A 17212-nucleotide genomic window follows, 5' to 3' on the forward strand; every position below is an offset into this window, starting at 1 on the left:
CCGCCCAGGGGCCATCCCCTGAGCATCACCGCGCCGGGACCCCCAAAACAAAGCAAAAACAGTTGCCTGTGTCCCTTCTCCCTGAGTTTTCTGGTCACCAGAGCACCCACGCGAAAGCCCCTTCCCAGGGCGGCACCCAGCGGACTGCCTCCGAGGGTCACTGTGGCAGGTCCTCTGGGAATGGCTCCTTCGGCCTCTGCAGAGTCGTGGTGGGCAGAGCTAAGGAGTAGAGGACTCCTGGCCAGGTGGCTCTGAGTGGGGACTCTCAGGCGCCAATCCCTGGGGGGCCAGCAGAGGGCAGTAGAAGACAGACCACAGTCCCTGTAGAGGTATGGCCTGGCTCCTGTCCTGCCTCAGTTTCCCCCCTTGGAATAGGAGGAGAGGGCTGGGGCAAAAAGTGCCTTGGGAAGGTGCTTGCCTTGTACATGCCCCACCCAGATTCAATTCCTGGCACCCGATATGGTCTCCCAAGCCCCTCCAAGAGTGATCTCTGAGCTCAGGGCCAGGACCCGGTCCTGATCACAGCCGGGTGTGTCCCCAAACAAGAGTCACAAGGAGAGGTGAGAGCCACACAAACAGCACACTGGAAGCTGAATGGCAGATCTGGGGACCCATAGCTCCTCTAAGAGGAGCCTCCTGTCCCCACAGGCGTGAGACTATTCCGTCCCCGGGTCAGCCTGGGGAGAAGTCAGGGCAGGACGTCACACAGGTCTTTCCCACAGCCACTGCAGAGGGGGCAGATGGCTTCCAGCCCACACAGGCCGGACAGGGCCTTGACCTGCAGAGCCTGGCCAGCCCCACATGCCGTCACCTCCACCACTGAGGAAGGCTCAGTCACCGGAGTTCAAGGGAGGTGGGAGAGGTCCCAGGGCAGGACAGGGGTCCCGGGAACTGGGACAGGAAAGCGGGACCCGGCAGGCAGTCCTGTCTTGCTCTCATCTTTATTGCAGTTGACACGCCACAGAGGACGCAGCCAGGAGCCAGATCACCACGCCCTGGGCACTCACCACTGCTGCAGGGTGTGGGAGGGAGGGTAGGAGCATCCCCCAACCCCAGCAGGGGATGCTGGCTCCACCTCTCCCGGCCACTGTCCTGGGTCAGCTCTGCCCCAGCCGACTCACACACCTGAGCCCCAGCCGTCCGCTGCGCCAGGGCCTGCTCGAGACACCCAGCTCCCCCAGATGGGTCCCTGCTGCTCAGCCCTTACTGAATCTGACAGTGCCAGCGTGAGCTGCAGCTGCAGTGAAGACCGACGCCGAGGCTCTGTCAGCAAGGCGCAGCCTGAGTCCCACCCCTGTGCTCTGCTCAGGCCTGGTACCAGCGCTCCAGGTCCTGGTACACCTGGCCCCGGGGCAGGTGTGGGTACCGCGTGCAGATGGCACAGAACCTCTCCCTCCAGTCGCTGATCAGCCGGACCCGGAACTGGTCTCGCCAGGCGAAGTAGCGCCGGTAGCTGCTCTGGTTCATACTGGCGAGGAAGGCAGCCAGCTCGCCGGCAGAGGTGAAGTCCTCCACGTGCACAAAGGCGCCAGGCGGGACGAAGGCCTCGTACGTGGCCCGCGGGGGGCCCAGTGCCACAGGCACGGCACCTGCTGCCAGCGCGTTGCGCCAGAACTTCTCCGTGATGTAGTCGCGGTGCTGTGAGTTCTCAAAGGCCAGGTAGAAGAGGTAGCGGGCCACAGTGGGCAGCAGGCAGCTGGCGCACAGTGGTCGCTGGGTGGCCTGGCCAAACACATCCACCCGCAGGTGCGACTGCAGCTGTCGGAAGAACCGTGTGCGCTGGTGCTGCTCCTGGAAGTTGCTGACCACCCAGGCGGCCAGTCCACTCTTGGGGGGTAGCGGGGGCACTGGGCCCTGCCGGGGCTCCAGGCAGCCGTAGGGCACAGAGATGTCAGCATCCCGCCGGTAGCTCAGCACCCAGTTGAAGATGCCTCCGAGGTGGCCCAGGCCCCGCGTGTGGCTGGGTGACTCCAACGAGGCCCACACCCAGGGCTGGCCCGGTGGGCGTGCGGCCAGAGGCAGGTGGGCCCCCCGGGCCTGCAGGTCCCGGTGGTGGAAGACCACAGCGTCCGCGTGGGCCAGCAGGCTGCGGTCGGTGCTCAGGAGGCAGTGGGCTACCCCGAAGGCGGTGCAGGTGTTCCTAGGCAGCTCTGGGGGCTGCTGGCCGAAGGGCCAGTGCCACACCAGAATGGTGAGTGGGGCCGGCGGGGGCGCCGTGGGAGCTGGCCACAGGAGCCAGAGTATCCCCATCAGGGCTGCACATGCCAGGGTCCCTAGCCTCCGAGCCAGACTGCATCCTGCACAGGAGAGGGGGAGGGCTGGGTCTGGGGGTGCTCCGGCTCCCCCCCCCACCAGGCACTCGAGAGGGCACTCACCAGCACGGACCATGGGGTCAGCCACTGCAGGCACAGTTCTGAGTCTCAGCCGCCACAGCACCCTGAAACCACAGCTGCCCTGTCCACCCTGCCTCTCCTCCTCCACGCCAGGGGCTGGGACACCTTCAGCCGTCCCCTGCCCTGGAGGTGCTGTCTTGGACCAGCACAGGCCCAAGCAGTGACCAGCCACTGCCTGCTACCCAGGCCAGCCAGGGTAACCCCAAAGCAGTGCCCACCACCCGCAGCCCTGTTCCCTCCTGCTGTGGCCGGGCACGGGTGCTCAGTCCCCACTGGCCTCCTCACCGCTCGCCCCGACCCAGAGCCTGGCCCGGGAGGCTCTCTCCACTGCAGAGGTCCCGCAGGAGCAGATGCTTGCCCCTGCCTAGCTCCTCGCCGCTGTGCCCTGCTCAGCCTCCTGCCTCAGGCCAGCCCTGGGCCCTGGGCCCTGGAGGGCGGCGCGGGCAGGGGGCTTTCCAGGCTGGAAGGGGAAGGAGCCACTCGGCCTCTGGGGCTGGCGGCAGGGGGCTGGCACCGTACAGGAAGTGGAAGGACAGCGTCTGGGGGCCCGTGACCCTGGCCACTTCCGCTTCCACTCCGTCCCCCAGCCCAGTCGAGCCGCGTGGGGGGCTGTGCCGGCCCCAGACCTCTGATCCCCCCAGCCTCACGCCTGGCTCCCGGGTTGTGCTCTCGAAGCAGCAGATCTCAGCTCTCCCAGGGGCCTCGCCGGGCCCTGCTGGACCTTCCTGGCCCTCCGTCCACCCCGGGAGCCTGGGGGCAGGCTGAGCGTGCATCTGTCCCGATGGCGATTCGCGCTGCCGAGTCACTTCAGAGCTCAGGCGGGGCCTTGCGCAACGCTGGGGACGGGTGGGGCGGTTGCAAACCACCAAGGGCCTGGCCTAGCTCCCTGCCGGAGTCCCAGGCCCCAGCCTCCCCTCTCCTCCACCCCGCGGCTCTGCCTACCCGCCTCGCCCCTCCACACGGCACCCGCTGCCACATGCCTTGAGGTGCACAGGGGCCAAGCCGCAGGCTGCATGCTCAACCTGGCCCCCACGCCCACCGCCTCTGAAACCCTCCAAAGCCCCAGGCAGGGCTGCGACTCACTCTCACACACGGGACCTGCTAGCTGGGGGGCGGCCCGCCCAGAAGGAGCAAAAGGAAATGTAGCGGAAAGAAGGTACGCTAATGAGTCAAAGGGAAAGTGCAGCCTCGCCCTGCCGGCCTCCGACACAGGCCCCACGCACCCAGCCGCCGCTGCCCACTGCCCCTGGAGGACCAGGACACCCTCCTTGCAGGGGGCTGGGCTCAGGGGCTCTGGGGGAGGAGGGTGCAGACGCTGGCAGGAGAGCAAAGGGAGCACAACCCGCCCGGCTCACACCCCCCACCCCTCTCCACGCATACTGGCTGGTGGGACTGGCTGGGGCTGGGTGGGGGTCCCACCTGAGGAGGGCGCTGGGGTGGAGCAGGGTGAGACCAGGGCTGCTGGGGTGCCGAAGGGGCAGTCCAGGCAGGGTGGGCAGGGGCAATGGGGCGTGGATGACCAAGGGCGGGCACCAGCTCCAGGGCAGGAGCGGGCTCAGGGCAGGGAGGCGAGGGCACCCGAGTGGTGGCAGGAACCAGGGCGGGCAGGACGGGGCGAAGTGCCTGGAGGACAGGGCTGGGAAGAGTGGATTGGCCCCCGCCCTGCAGTCAGGCCTGCTCCGGGTGGCACAGGACCCGTGACAGTGGACGTGAGGCCCCACCCTGACACAGGGACTGTGCCCACGCATAGGACACTGGATCACGACCCAGGGAGCTCCGCACAGGTCTTGTCCACCTCAGGCCAGAGCACCCGAGACCCCACAGTAAGGGGTCTCCTCTGCCTGGGCCCCCAGCCCCCCTCGCATGGGACCCTGCCACAGTCCCCTTCGCCTGGCTGTCCCCGCCACCAACTGCACCGTCCAGGGTCCTGTATGGCCACTGAGACTGACCAGCCCCGCTGCTGTCCCTCCCCCACACCAGGTCAGACGGGGCCATGGCGCCCTCTGCTGGCCGCCCCTGGTGCCGTACCACCCCTCCGTGGGCCCCAGGTGGGGATGGTGGGGAGGGGACTTCCACGCAGGGCACAGAGTCGCCCCAGGCCACAGGTTTGAAATGTACTTTAATTGGCTTGTTCCCGAGTTGCAGGGCCCAGGCCCAGATGCCTGGCGGGTTGCCAAGCCAAGGGTCTCGCCGACGTGGCCTCGTCCTCCCAGAGAGCGGTCACTGCGGTTCCCGCGTGGACAGCGAGGCGTGGTTGAACAGCGGGTTGCGCACCTCCATCTCTCCGGTCTGTGGAGGCGGGCGTTAGGTGTGCGGAGGGCGCCGCGGTACCCCCGCCCTTCCGCCGCACTCACCGGGGCCAGGCCCGGGCACTCGTACACCGTGAAGTCTCCATCTTCATTCTCCTCGTCCGAGGCGGCGGTGGCAACATCGGGCCCTGCGGGCGGCTCCTGGTGCCTGGGGGCAAGGGCACTGCTGGTCCTGGGGTCCACAGCCTGGGCAGGGCGGGCAGGGGCTACACGGGCACTTACCGCTGCAGGCACAGCATCTGCTGCCGCTGATGCTGGTAGTGGTACACCTCGGCGCTGTGCGCCAGCCTCTGGTCGCCAGGCTGCGGGCAGCAGGGGGTGCTGGGTGCGAGCACGGCTGGGAGGGGCGGGGAGGGAGGAGGCATGCCGGGCGAGGGGCGGGCACCCACCGAGGGGCTGGGGTCTGTGGGGCAGCTGGCCGCCTGCGGGGCCACGTAGTCCACCTTCTGGGTCAGCCGGATCTCCCTCTGCAGCCTGGCGGGGGGATAGGCTCAGCCCCACGTCACCCCTCGGCCCGCACCCCCCCCCCACCCCCCGCGCCCAGAGCCCCACTCACCGGCACCAGCAGAGAACGGCCATGACCAAGGCTGCAGCACCGGCCACAGAGCAGGCCAGGATCAACACTGAGGGTGGACAGGGCGCAGTCGGGCGCAGCTGGGGCGCCCAGGGACCCCGGGGGCACCTGCCCCACCGCCCAGGCCCACTCCCACTCCCTCACCTACACCTACCGAGGACCAAGGCGTGGCTGTGCAGGCCCCGGGGTCCCAGGGGGGCCATGTGCACGGGCCCCATGGTGGAGGCCAGGGATCTGTGGGGTGTGGGCGCCGGGGCCCCCCGGGTGGGGGGCGGGCCAGGATCCGAGAGTGCCGGAGTGGCAGCTGCGAAGGGAGAGAAGGGAGATCAGGGCCAGGGCCAGGGGCTGGGGGACAGGAGTGGGGGTGGGTCTCACCAGGCTGGGCGTGTCCTCCCTCCCGCTGAGCGAGCTCCTGGGCCAAGAAGTCGATCTCATCCTCCAGTGGTGGCCGGGTGGTACCAGCCCCTAGGAGGGAAGGGGTCTCAGGATTGCCCCCAGATTCGGCCCAGGCCCGCCAGGGTGAAAGGTTGGCTGTGGGCTTTGGAGACCCTGGAGCCGGCCTCCTGCCCCAGCCCCCCCCCAAGGCCTGAGGGGGTCCCGAGCCCACGCCCTACCCAGTGGCCGATGCGCCCTGGGCACGCAGTGCCCCTGCAGGTCCTCCTGGAAGGGCTGGAGGCACGGCCCGCACATGTGGGCTCCCGGGGGGCACCGAGCCCGACGCCTCAGGGCGCAGTCCAGGCTCCCAGGGCAGGAGGCAGCATCTGGGGACAAGCAGAGGGCAGGGTGGGTCACGTGGGTCCACTCCCGGGGGCAGGCGCCTGGCCGCCTCCGGTCATTGTCCTGGGAAGGGCCTTCCTGCCTGCAATCTAACCAGGGACTGGTACCAGGAAGACAGAAACAACAGGGGCCTCTAGGAAGGCCCGACCCTGACTCAGTCCGGCACCCCAGGCTCGGGTTCAGCAGGGGGTCAGGTGGAGAGACGGCCCCCCGACCCTCCCTGCAGATGGACAGACGGGACCTGGCCCTCCCTGCAGACACTCTAGGCGCCAGAGGCAGCACAGGCTCGCCCACCTGCCCCTCACTCAGGGCCGTGCCCTCCGCTGTGCCTTGCAGCCTTGGTGAGCCAGTGAGGGCCCTGGTGACTGTCCTCCCGGAGCATCTGCTTGTCCCTGGGGTTGGGGCGCTGCAGAGCCGCCCACATGTGAAGCTGGTTGCTGAGCAGCCGACCCCATCTGAGACCCTGTCCCTGGGGTCCTGCACCCTTCCTCGGCCAGCCTCTTCCCGGTGTGGGGCCAGAAGGATGGGGCCCCCTCGGTGGCCAAGTGCCCGCTGGGCAGAGGGGGCTCCCCACGGGCTGCTGGCAGACGGGTGGGCATTTGCCTGGCCCCGCCCGGCTTTAGGAGGGCCACCAGGGCCCGGGTGACGTGGGTAAGTGGAGCTGCCTGGCTCTCTGCTCCCAGACTGTCTCCTTGGTGACAGATGCAGCTTCCTGGATGCACCCACACCGGGCAGTGCCAGCAGCAGGCCTCTGCCCTGGGCAAACGTTAAGGGTCCCAAACTCCCACAGGCCTCTGGGCAAACCCTGTGCTGGCACTGAGAACTAAGTGTCCCAGTCGAGCCAGGCGCCAGCCTCCCCAGCCCCGAGGCCCTGGTTCTGGCTGGTGTGTGGGAGGCAGCCCTGGGAATCAGGACAGCTGGAAAGCGGCTGGCTCCCTGCCCAGAGCTCCTCCCAGCGGCCACGGGCAGGGGGCTGCCCAGGGCCACGTCGGGCGCAGGTGGAACCCCCGGAGGATGCAGCCGGGCACCTGTGGCCCGTTTCCCCGACGCCCCAGCCTGTGCCTCTGGGGAAAAGGAGGGGCTGTTGGCAGCCTCCATTGCCCACCCCTGCTCCGCCTTCTGGGGAGCCCCCATCCACCCTCTGTGCAGTGGCCGGGAGCGCCCCAGGGGGGCATCCCGGTTGCTGCGCAGCCGGCCGAAGGCCTCTGTCTCCACCCGCTGTCAGGTGGGCAAAGGGCGCCCCGGCAGAAGGCAGAGAGGCCCTCACGGGTGGGTCCGCCCTGGCTGCGTCCCGGACCCAGCTTCTACACTGTGCCTGGAGCTCCGGCGCCGCACGTCCCCCGCGCCCCGTGGACAGAGGCGGGAGGCCCGCTGGCCCGGTCCGCGCGGACGCGCGAGGGACGCGGGCAGGCGCGGGTCCCGGGACAGAGAGCCGCACCCCGACGCACGGCTCCCGCCGACCCACCCCGCGCCCCGCGCTCACCCGGGCGGCCGGCGGCGGCGCCGGTCCCGCGCAGGGCCGCGCCGAGGACGAGGCCGGAGAGCAGCAGCCGCAGCAGGCGCACGGGCCGCGGCGAGGGCGCGGGGCGCGGGGTCGGCATCCTTCAGCGCGGCCGCCGGGGCAGCATGGCCCGGCGCGGGGCGGGCGCGGCCTGGCCGGGGAGGTGCGGGGCGCGGGCGGTGCGGGGAGGCAGCCTGGGCGCGCGGCCCGGCGGAGACGCGGGGCGCCGGCAGTGCGGGGCGCGGGGAGGTGCGGGCCCGGCGGAGGTGCGGCCCAGGAGGAGGTGCGGGGCCCCGCGGAGATGCGGGGCGCGGGCGCGGGCAAGCGGCTGAACCGGTGACGCTGCAGCCCCGGATCCGGGAGGGGCGCGGCCAGTGCGCGCCTGCGCGCTGTACCCGCGAGGCGGGTTAGCGCGCCGGCGGCCCCTCCCCCAGGCCCCCCACACCGCCCTCGGTTTCAGGTGTCCGGCCCTGCGGCCTTGGCACCCGGGTCCTTCCTGCTCGCCACTGATGCACCGCGGGGCTGGCCGGGCGCGGTTTCTCCGACTGGCCCTCCGGTGCCTGCCCCCACTCACGCCCACCCCGACCGGCCTGGGCCTGCGGTCTGCATGCCCGCGTGGACCGGTGCAGGGGACTCACTGGGTGCCTCCGGGCACGCGAACCCCTCTCCCGACGGGACGCATGGGGCGGCCTGGAGTTGGGGCCGCGGCTCGGTGCCCAGGGAGGACGCCAGGGGGCAGGAGAGAGCCGGTGCCGCCTGCGGCCGGCCGGGAGCTGTCCGCGGTCCCCGGCGCCTTCCGGCCCCTGCGGCCCCAGCACACTTCTCTTCCAGCTGCTAGCCGCCCAGCCAGGGGAGTCCGCCCACCGACCTGGAAAGCTCCAATTCAGGACCCCAGAGTACGAGGTTGGGACCCGCGGCTGGGTCTGGGGTCTCTCGTCAGCACAAGCCACAGGAGGGGCAGCATTCCTCACCCCAGATTCACTGGCTCTGGGGCTCTCCAGGGCCAGCCAGCAGGGTCGCCCAGAGCCGGGGCCAGGCACCTCGCGCACATGCACACACATACACGCACGCACACATATACACGCGCACACGCACACACACGAACGTGGACATACACACACGTGCCGGGAGGGGATGCAGTGGCAGGGAGGCCCGCCCCATGGAGCAGACAGTGCCCCTTCTAGACAAGGTTTTTATTACAAAATGCATACAAGGGGGCCTGCCAGATCCCCAGCCTGGGGGCCCTGATCAACCCCAGTACCCACACAGACTTCAGAGGGGCATGAGGATCCAGCTGTTGGATCACAGGCCCCACTGCAGGGAAAGCAGCCTGCAGCGCCCGGCTGAGGCTGGGAGGAGTCTGACCCCCACTCCAGGAAGAGAAGGGGCTGGTGGCCTTGGGCAAAACCAGGGTGCGTGCAGGAAGGGGGCTTTTGGACGCCTGTCCCTGCGTGTGCACATCCCACAGTCTCAGGGTTCTGGGGCTGACTTCAAGGAAGCGCATGTGAGTGAGGTGGGGGCGGGTGGAAGGACTTATGGCTTGGCCAGACGCAGCAGTGGCCAGCGGCTGGCCTGCCTGCACTCTAAATGACACTTGATGACTTGGCAGAGCGCGCCTGGCACAGCAGCAGAACAAAAGCTGCCAGGACCGCAGCGGCGAAGAGCAGGAGAAGGGCCACCCAAGAGTGGACGTTGATGCCCTTGCGCAGCACAGGAGACTCGGAGGGGATCAGGTTGGTGAGGTTCAACATGTAGCCCAGCGCCCAGCCCACAGCAGTGTCCCCAGCCTGCAAGTCAGGGACACGGGATCAGTCCTGCCCAGGCCTGCCCCTGCCCCCACTCGGCCCTTCTCCACTCTGCCCAGGCCCCGCCCTAAACCGCCTGGTCCTCCCTTGCCCCTCCCAGGCCCCGCCCATTCCACCCTCGTTCCGCCCCTCTGCCCAGGCCCTCCTCTCCGGCCCTGCCCCACCTTGCAGTGCCCACCTTCTTCTGGAAGGTCACCCCACTGAAGGTGCCCTCATCGAACCCGTAGCCGCGGCTCAGCAGCTGAAGCACAAACGTGGCCATGGCACAGTAGTGGGGCAGGTGGTCCTTGGGGCCGGAAACCCAAGCCTGCAGCTGGGACACAGTGGGAGATGTGTCCAGCGACCTCTGGGAGATCTGGGCCCTCCACACAACAGTGCACGCATGCACACACCACCGCGTGGACACTCGCACACACACACAACCCAAGTCAGGCCCCAGGAACGCCACGCAAGGGGCAGAGCTCTGGGAGAGAGGGTGACAGTCTTCTGGGCCTGGCAGGCCGACCTGGAGAGGGCAGCGGCTGGCCATCGGCCAGGGCAGTAGGAGAGGCCTCTCGGCCCCAGCCACTCTGCCCTCCCTACAGTGGGGCCACTCTCCACCAGAGTGGGAAGGCCTCCAGGGTCTTTTTCCCTCCCTCTGGGGGACCCTAACACCCCCACCTGTCTACCTGGCACAGGTGTCTGGCCTAAGGCTAGCCGGTCTCCACTGCTCCCCGCCCCAGTTCTACTGCCAAGTCTACCCCAATGCCTCTGCCTCTCCCTCGGCCAGCCTCGCTCACTGCCTCATCCCGCCCTCCTGCTCTGGGCCCTAGCACCAGGCGTCAGGGAAGTTCAGAACCGCTCCAGCCTGTCACTGCCCACAGCGGGCCCATGTGCCCAGCGGTGCCCCACAGGCTCACCTCGTCCCAGCTCTGACTACAGAGTGTCCGTACTGCTATCTCCAGCTGCGACAGGCTGGCCACGGGCAGCCCCATCGTTGTCCTCAGGAAGTCCACCGTGTAGAAGAAGGCAGAGAAGGCCTGTGCATGCATGGGGGACGGGGTCACACCATGACTGGGCCCTGCACTGCGGCCTCCCCCGCCCCCCGCACGCACAATAAAGTTTCCTGCCACGGGGGGCTGGAAGGTGCCGTTGAAGGAGCATCGGGAGAAGTGACAGGAGGAGAAGCTGAAGAGCTGGGAGACCAAGTGGTGGCAGAGGACAGGGTCACTGCCGCCCGACACGCTGACCCGGCCGCTGCTGTTGAAGGTCTGGGGCCGCAGGGCAGCCAGGCACGGTGACTCATACAAGCTCTGGAGCTGCACTTGGGCGGAGTAGTTCCTGGGCCAGCAGGGGTGCAAGCCGTGGGCCTGGGGACAGTGAGGCAGTGGGGCGGCTGCTCCAGAGGGCCAGCGGTCACCTCGGGGTTGTGCTCAGAGTAACCACGAACCCTGCGGCCCAGTGGCCTCTGGTCCTGAGGGCTGCTCCCCCACCCCCACTGCCCATGCTGGCCCTCCTGCAACACCCAACCAGTTCCAGCTCCACTAGAGCCTGCTGCAGGAAGCCCCCCCACCCCTCCCAGGCACCTGCACGGCAGCAGCCAGTAGCCTCTGCAGGACCTGGTCTCGGCCGTAGCAGAGGAAGCTGTGGGTGTAGAGGTGGTAGCGGTGCCCATAAAGCTGCAGCTGCACAGCCGTACTGGGGTCCTCGAGGTGTGTGGCGGTCTCAAAGGTAATCTGGGTGGAGGCTCCCCCCAGGTCCAGAGCCCCCAACGTCTTCCTCCTTGGCCAGGACCACAGGCCCCCCAAGTCACACTGCGGGTGGGAAGGTGTCAGCTGTGGGCGCATGTGGCCTGCCCTGCTGCCTGACTGAGGCCTACCTTGATGAAGTTCTCTAGCAGATAGTTTGCGGTCACCCAGCCAAACACGCCCTCGGCTTGGCTGGAGAGGATGTGCGCACCACGGAAGTCAAAGGGGTACTGGGAGAGCACGCGCTCCACGGCCTGGAGGACGCTGGCGGAGGCTTCGGGACGGCGCAGGCTGGGACACAGAGAGAACTCTGAGGGCCCTCCCGGGGAGCAAGACCCTGCAGTGGGAACGGGCTGGGGACTCTTGCCCGGAGCCAGGTGTGACGGGCACTCACTAGAGCAGGCGCATGCCCGCCGTGGCCCCCAGATAGAGGGGTGTGCCCGGCTGTCTCTCCTGGGGCACCTCCCGAAGTGCCTGGTCCAGGCACTCCACGAGACTCTGGCCCGCGCCGGGTGGGTTGTCTGCGTAGCTGGAGATGCCTCCACCTAGGGGCAGGTGGGGTGGGCCCAAGGCCGGTGGCCCCGCCCTCGGGCCATGGCAGCACCCCCCTGCTTTCCAGGGCCTCCGAGCCGCCCTCAGGGGCCAGGTCAGAGGCGAACAAAGGGCCCACTGCCACCTGGTCGAGAGCCTGCCGCTGCATGCGCTGGGTGTGGGCACAGGTGCCAGGACAAAGCAGAGACCCGGCCGCCCTCCGGTCCCAGCATGGGCGGCCCCTGGCCCCGTCCCATAGCAGTCATCCAGGCTGGGAAGGGCTCAAAGGCCCCAGCTGCTCCCAGGCTTCCGTCCAGAGCGAGACTGCTTGCTCCTTGCGGACAGCAGCCAGCGTGGTTCTGTGGGTTCCCACGGCACTGCCTGCATGGGCACCCCCCCAGACGCTGTCCATGGGCACTGTGGGGGCCACTCACCACGCACGTCACAGGAGCTGAGCTGGCTCACGATACCCGTGTCGTTCTCCTTGTCCGCCGGCCACTTGTAGATGAACATGGACGTGTGGGAAGAGCCAGCGTCCAGGACTATCCCATACTGCGGGGCAGGGTGTCACGGTCAGCTATGGGGCCACATGTAGCCCGAGACCTGGGGCTCCCTGGCCACCCACAGAGGGATGAACACAGACTCAATGCCAAGGACTGGGCAGTGGTCCGGCTCAATTGGGGGACTGGGTGGTCCCCGCTTCTGGGGACTTCCAGGCAAGGGGCTGTGTCAGGGGCAGAGGTAGCCAGGAGCATCCTTGGAACGCTGCCCTGAGGACTTGGGAGTACAGGTTCGAGGAGAGATTGAAGCCCCTGGAGCCGGTGACCCAGCAGCAGGCCCCGAAGGCCGCCCCACCCGAGGCCCCGCCCCGGACCAGATGCGCGCCCTGGCGCGTTGCAGCGCCCCGGAGGCCCCTGGAGGCGCCGGGACCTCATCCAGGAACTCGCTCGAGCTTCCCGGAAGCGCCGCGGCAGCCCGGCCGCGGGGGGTGGGGGCGAACCTCGGGGCGCTGGCGGCCTGGCCGGCGGTCAGGACCCCGTCCCCCGGGCACAGGGCCACCCCGCCCGGCAGACGCGGAGGGCGCGCGCGGGGTTCCTGGGCGCGGTGGCGGAGCACCTTGAGGGCGAGCGGCTCCCGGACGTCGCGAGTGGGCACGCTCAGCAGCAGCAGGCCGGCGAGGCCCGCCGCGGCCAGCAGCAGCGGGGGCAGCAGCGAGGGCAGCAGCGAGAGCGCCTTCCCAGCCATGGGCGCCGCGGGTGGCCGGGCTGGCCGGAGCTGGGCCGGCGGGTGGCCAGGCTAGCACGCAGCTGGGCGCCGCGAGTGGCCGGGCTGGCGGGATCCGGGCGCCGCAAGTGGCCGGGCTGGCGGGATCCGGGCGCCGCGAGTGGCCGAGTTAGCACGCAGCTGGGCGCCCCGAGTGGCCGTGCTAACACGCAGCTGGGTGTCGCGGGCCGGGCCGCGGGGTCGGCACCCGGGGCGGGCTGGGGCGGGGCCTCTTCTGGCCACGCCCAGCGCAGGCCACGCCCCCGTCAGGGGCGCAGGTGCGTGACCTCGGCCACCCTTCCCCGGCCCGCAACTCCTGCGCGCCTTCTCTTGGCGTGGTCGCTGACCTGTCCTCCTCAGGGCTCGCCGCTGGCCGCCTGGGCCGGCGCAGGGCCGGCGCAGGGCCGGCGCAGGGCCGGCCCGGGTGCTTCGTGCGAGGCTCAGGCGTTGTGTGCCTGGGAACAAAGCAGAGATGGCCCCCGAGCTGCGCCAGCTTTTGATGTGCCAGGGGTAGGTCCAGCCGCAGCTGCCCACACTGTGGAGGCAGCTGCCCGCTTTGGGAGTGGACGGTCGGGCAAAGCAGTGTTCCGCTGGCCTTCCATGCAGAAGAACCAGTGTTGGAGTACAAGAAGCTTAGGTTTATCTGGTTACACCCATTAATCTGGTTACACCTATCACAGTGCTCCAGAGGCACTTCCACTTCCATTGTGTTTACATGTAAACATGTAAACAGTCTTCCCTATGCTCTCCTTCCCACCCAGTTAATCAGCTTCCCCCTTAATCAGACTTTGTTAATTTGTAAGATCAGTTTCCCAGAAATCTATGATTTTCTATGTATGAGTGAAATATTGCCTTTCTCCTCTCCTTATGCCTTATGAACAGTTTACCTTAAAGTAATATCCTTTTTGTATAGATACAGGAAGACCATTAACATTATGCTTTGTAATTTAGGATTTGATTGGCCTTGAATATTATTCACTCCCGGGCATCTTCTTTCTCGACTTAAGCCTCAGTTGCCCTTAGTTCCTAACACCCCAAAAGCAGGGTCCTGACGAGGGACTGAATGGACCCAGGGCAAGCGGTGAGCTACCCTGGCAGCGAAATGGGCCAGGCCAAAGTGCCACGATTCTTAACTATAAGAGTTTGATCATAGACAAATGCTGTCATGATCCAAAGGTAACGACAAGACTAGGATCCTGCTAGGGGTGGGAAAGACTATCTGGCCTGAGCATCGTAGTCTGAGATGGAGATGGCCCTAGGAGAGCAATTCTATAAGTTTAAGATATTTCTTACTGTATCCATACAAAATGATTTATATTATATTCTTATATGCTTGTCGGACTAGGAGAGCAGAGGCACGCCCATGGGATTATGCTCTAGGGTGGGTCCTCCTGCTGAGGAAGGATCTGTCCTAGGAACGGTCTTCCCTGAGGCCAAGATTTCTACCCCTGTTGATCTCCACCCCTATTGATTGTGACCACACCTTTATGTAATTGTTTGCCCCATTCTCTTGGAGAGAGATATAAGGAGACTGTAGATTGGGCAGTGGGGGCAGACAGAAGGAGAGACGAGGAGAAACAGAGAAGGAGAGAGGGAGCAGAGACAGATGAAGAGAGAATCAGAATAAACTACGACTAATACCAACCAGCCTGGCCCTCGTTCCTTCCTCCGCCTGACCATCGCCATCAACCTCTCCGGGGTGGGAGAAGGGTGAGACTACCGAACGCGGGCGGTGGGAGAGATAGAGCCACCACCGCTGTGGGTGCCGAGCCCCCCTTGTGTGAGTTTACACAAACCAGGACCCACTAGGCACAGCGCTGCCCTCTCGGCGCAAGGCCAGACTGTCCCATGAGGTGGAGGACACAGGCAAGAGGGACCAGGATGGCCGTGGTGGTACCAAGGGTCCGAAGGGAGAGGGTGCCTCTGAGGGCGCCCAGCACCCCCGAGCCCGCCGACCCTTGGTCACCCTGGCCAAGCAGCTCATCTCCACACCAAAGGCCACCCCCCTTTCTGCAAAATGTGGGGATTCCAGCGAAATTAGGCAAAACGTAAACTCCAGCACCCAGAACCCCAGCTTTCAGGCAGTGAGGGCATGTGACAGCCGAGGGATCCAAAGGGCAGGCTCTGCATCGCCCGGGGCGGGAGCGAGGGACAACGCCAATCTGCTGAGGGTCGGGGTCAGGGCAGAAAGGGGCCTTTCTTCCAGCTCTGGCCCACAGGAAGGGGGGGGCTGCACCCGCCCCGAGCGTCTGGGATCCGGCTGGACCTCGGGGCGAGGCCTCTGGCCAGACCCCCCAGCCCCGCCCTGAAGGCCTGCAGCTGGGAGAGACAAGGCTGAGAGCATGGGATGGAGCCTCAGGGACACGGGTGGACCAGCGCCCGGACAGAGAAGGAGGGGAGAACTACAGCCGGGCTGGTGGGCGCAGGCTCAGAGCAGGACAGGACAAGGGTGGAACTCTGGCAGGGACACTGTGTGCATTTGGAGCAGAGGAAAGCGGGGGTCCTGGGGGATGGGAGGGGCAGCCGCCCGGTTGGACAGGCCTGGGGTGGGGCGGCACAGGGTGGAGAGCAGGAAGAGGCCCTGGTCCCTGTCCTCCTTGGGCGTGACCAGGGCTGCGCAGACTGGCGGGGGTCGGGATTGCCTACAGGAGGGCGCCTATGTGAGGGGCAAGGGCCGCCGCTCCCGAGGGGCCCCAGAACGAAGGGCCCCTGGGGCGGCTGGGAGCGGAGGGCCCCACCCCGCTTTCTCGCCCAAGGCCCGGGTGCGGGTGCGCTCTGTTCCCTGCAGCCTGAGGGGTCCCCGAGACGCCCAGCCCTACTCCAGGACGGGAGCTAGGACGGGACCCCCATTCCTGCAGGCACCGACGCCCCCTCCCCGCAATCCCGCCCCCGGTCCCCCCAGCCCCGCACCCCACAACCCGCAACGTCCTCGGCCCCACACACCACGCCCCGCTCCCGGCCCTGCCTCCCACGCAACTCCCGCGCCCGACCCCGCCCTCGGCAGCACGCCTCGCCCCGCCCCGCGCCCGCCCCTCCCGCCCCGCGCCCGCCCCAGCCCCCGCCCCGCTCCTCCCGCCCGCCCCGCCCACGCCCCTGCCCGCCTCGCCCCGCTGTTCCTGGCTTCGGGGGGACACGCGGGCGGAGCGGCGGGGCCTGGGCTCTGCGCCCAGCCGGAAACTCCGCCAGTGCCGTGGGTGGGCGCCCCCGGGTCTCCGTGAGTCACCGCCCGCGGCGCAGGATGCTCCGGGTCGTTTCCCAAAGCTCTGCTGTTCCGCCGGCCCCTCGCGCCCGCTGCCCAGGACCAGCCGCTGCCCCGCACAGGTGCCCCTCGCTCGCCGCACCATCCCCGGGGCCCGTGGGAGGGGCCGGAGTGACGCCCCCTCGAGCGGAGTCGGCCCGGTGGGGCGGGCTGGGCTGCTGGCCTTGCCGCAGGGACCCGGGCCACCTTCCTCTCCGGGGAAGGGCGCCAGAGACCCCCCGCACTCAGCACCTCGGTCCCGCGCGCGCCCTCGTGGGCGCCCCCCGCGCTCCGGGAAGTCGGGAGGGCCGGGCCAGGAGCAATGCCCGGGACGGCCGGGGAGGGCCGAGCCGGGAGCGACCCCTGGACGGCCGAAGGAGGCCGCGGAGCCCAGGAGCCAGAACCCGGGAAGGAACAGCGTTCAGGCACCGGCCTCGCGCGCCCGCCAGGTGTGCTCCCCAAATTAGCACATGCCGTGTTTTTCCGTTTTAGGGTGCGGGAGCTTGGCTACACCCAGCGGCGTTCAGGGCTCGCTCTAGACCCTGCGCCTGGAACCACTCCTGGCGGGCTCGGGGACCACGGGGGTGCTGGGGACTGGACCCAGATAGGCCACGTATAGGGCAAACACCTTGCTTGCTGAATTCTCATTCCAGCGCTTAGTTCCGTTTGTTTTGGTTTTTCCTGGACCACACCCGGTGATGCTCAGGGGACCCTCCCCGGCTCGCCGCTCTGAACTCGCTCCTAGCGGTGCCAAGGGAGCGTCTAGGTTGCCAGGGACCCGGCCCAGCTCGGGAGCATACAAGGGAAGTACCCCCATCTCTCCAGCCCTCGAATATATATGTACATGCATTATTGTTCATATTGTTAAAGAAATTGCATACTTTGCCCTGGGATTTTGTACTTGATGTAATATTTTGCCATTTTATATTATGTTCTGTTTGTTTCTCGGGCCATACGCAGCAGCGCTCAGCGCTTACTCTGGGCTCTGTGCTAAGGAATCAACTCCTGGAGGGCTGAGGGCACAATATGAGGATGGTGCTGAGGATGGAAGCTGGGCCAGCCACAAGCAAACAGCCTCCCCGCTGCCATCACCC

General features: G+C 67.6%; 4 protein-coding genes across 5 annotated transcripts in view; 1 reads left to right on the plus strand and 3 right to left on the minus strand.

Moving 5' to 3' along the window:
- SSNA1 (SS nuclear autoantigen 1) overlaps positions 1–17212 on the plus strand; it is a 122530-nt gene that overhangs the window by 21039 nt on the left and 84279 nt on the right. The window lies entirely within an intron of this gene.
- Positions 1265–2388, minus strand: FUT7 (fucosyltransferase 7). Its single transcript, XM_056132687.1, has 2 exons — positions 2376–2388; positions 1265–2297 (listed from the first exon to the last, which is right to left on the minus strand). The coding sequence occupies exons 1-2, from the start codon at positions 2386–2388 to the stop codon at positions 1306–1308; spliced, it is 1005 nt and encodes a 334-aa protein (XP_055988662.1). The 3' UTR covers positions 1265–1305.
- NPDC1 (neural proliferation, differentiation and control 1) lies at positions 4550–7727 on the minus strand. Its single transcript, XM_056132995.1, has 9 exons — positions 7537–7727; positions 5891–6037; positions 5652–5741; positions 5431–5580; positions 5259–5325; positions 5092–5176; positions 4925–5004; positions 4748–4850; positions 4550–4682 (listed from the first exon to the last, which is right to left on the minus strand). Exons 1-9 carry the CDS (start codon positions 7652–7654, stop codon positions 4614–4616), a joined length of 909 nt encoding a protein of 302 aa, XP_055988970.1. The 5' UTR covers positions 7655–7727; the 3' UTR covers positions 4550–4613.
- On the minus strand, positions 8751–12921 carry ENTPD2 (ectonucleoside triphosphate diphosphohydrolase 2). 2 transcript variants are annotated; one of them, XM_056132989.1, is made up of 9 exons: positions 12734–12920; positions 12052–12169; positions 11481–11631; positions 11218–11377; positions 10925–11152; positions 10454–10708; positions 10259–10378; positions 9538–9672; positions 8752–9341 (listed from the first exon to the last, which is right to left on the minus strand). In XM_056132989.1, exons 1-9 carry the CDS (start codon positions 12860–12862, stop codon positions 9138–9140), a joined length of 1500 nt encoding a protein of 499 aa, XP_055988964.1. In that variant the 5' UTR covers positions 12863–12920; the 3' UTR covers positions 8752–9137. The 2 variants fall into 2 exon arrangements, with proteins under 2 accessions (XP_055988965.1, XP_055988964.1); XM_056132990.1 differs by lacking the exon at positions 10454–10708 and having other exon boundaries at positions 8751–9341; positions 12734–12921.

This window comes from Sorex fumeus, unplaced genomic scaffold, assembly GCF_029834395.1.
Source record: "Sorex fumeus unplaced genomic scaffold, SorFum_2.1 ptg000095l, whole genome shotgun sequence".
NCBI lineage: Eukaryota > Metazoa > Chordata > Mammalia > Eulipotyphla > Soricidae > Sorex > Sorex fumeus.

Excerpts from the sequence above, each read along its gene's own strand:
- NPDC1 (XM_056132995.1), bottom strand. The coding sequence starts at position 7,654 with ATGCCGACCCCGCGCCCCGCGCCCTCGCCGCGGCCCGTGCGCCTGCTG. Across the intron at positions 5,581-5,651 it reads GGGAGGACACGCCCAGCCTG|CTGCCACTCCGGCACTCTCG; the intron begins GTGAGACCCACC and ends CTCCCTTCGCAG. Across the intron at positions 4,683-4,747 it reads AGTGCCCGGGCCTGGCCCCG|ACCGGAGAGATGGAGGTGCG; the intron begins GTGAGTGCGGCG and ends CCGCCTCCACAG.
- ENTPD2 (XM_056132989.1), bottom strand. The coding sequence starts at position 12,862 with ATGGCTGGGAAGGCGCTCTCGCTGCTGCCCTCGCTGCTGCCCCCGCTG. Across the intron at positions 10,379-10,453 it reads CCGTGGCAGGAAACTTTATT|GCCTTCTCTGCCTTCTTCTA; the intron begins GTGCGTGCGGGG and ends ATGCATGCACAG. Across the intron at positions 9,342-9,537 it reads GGGTGACCTTCCAGAAGAAG|GCTGGGGACACTGCTGTGGG; the intron begins GTGGGCACTGCA and ends CCTGACTTGCAG.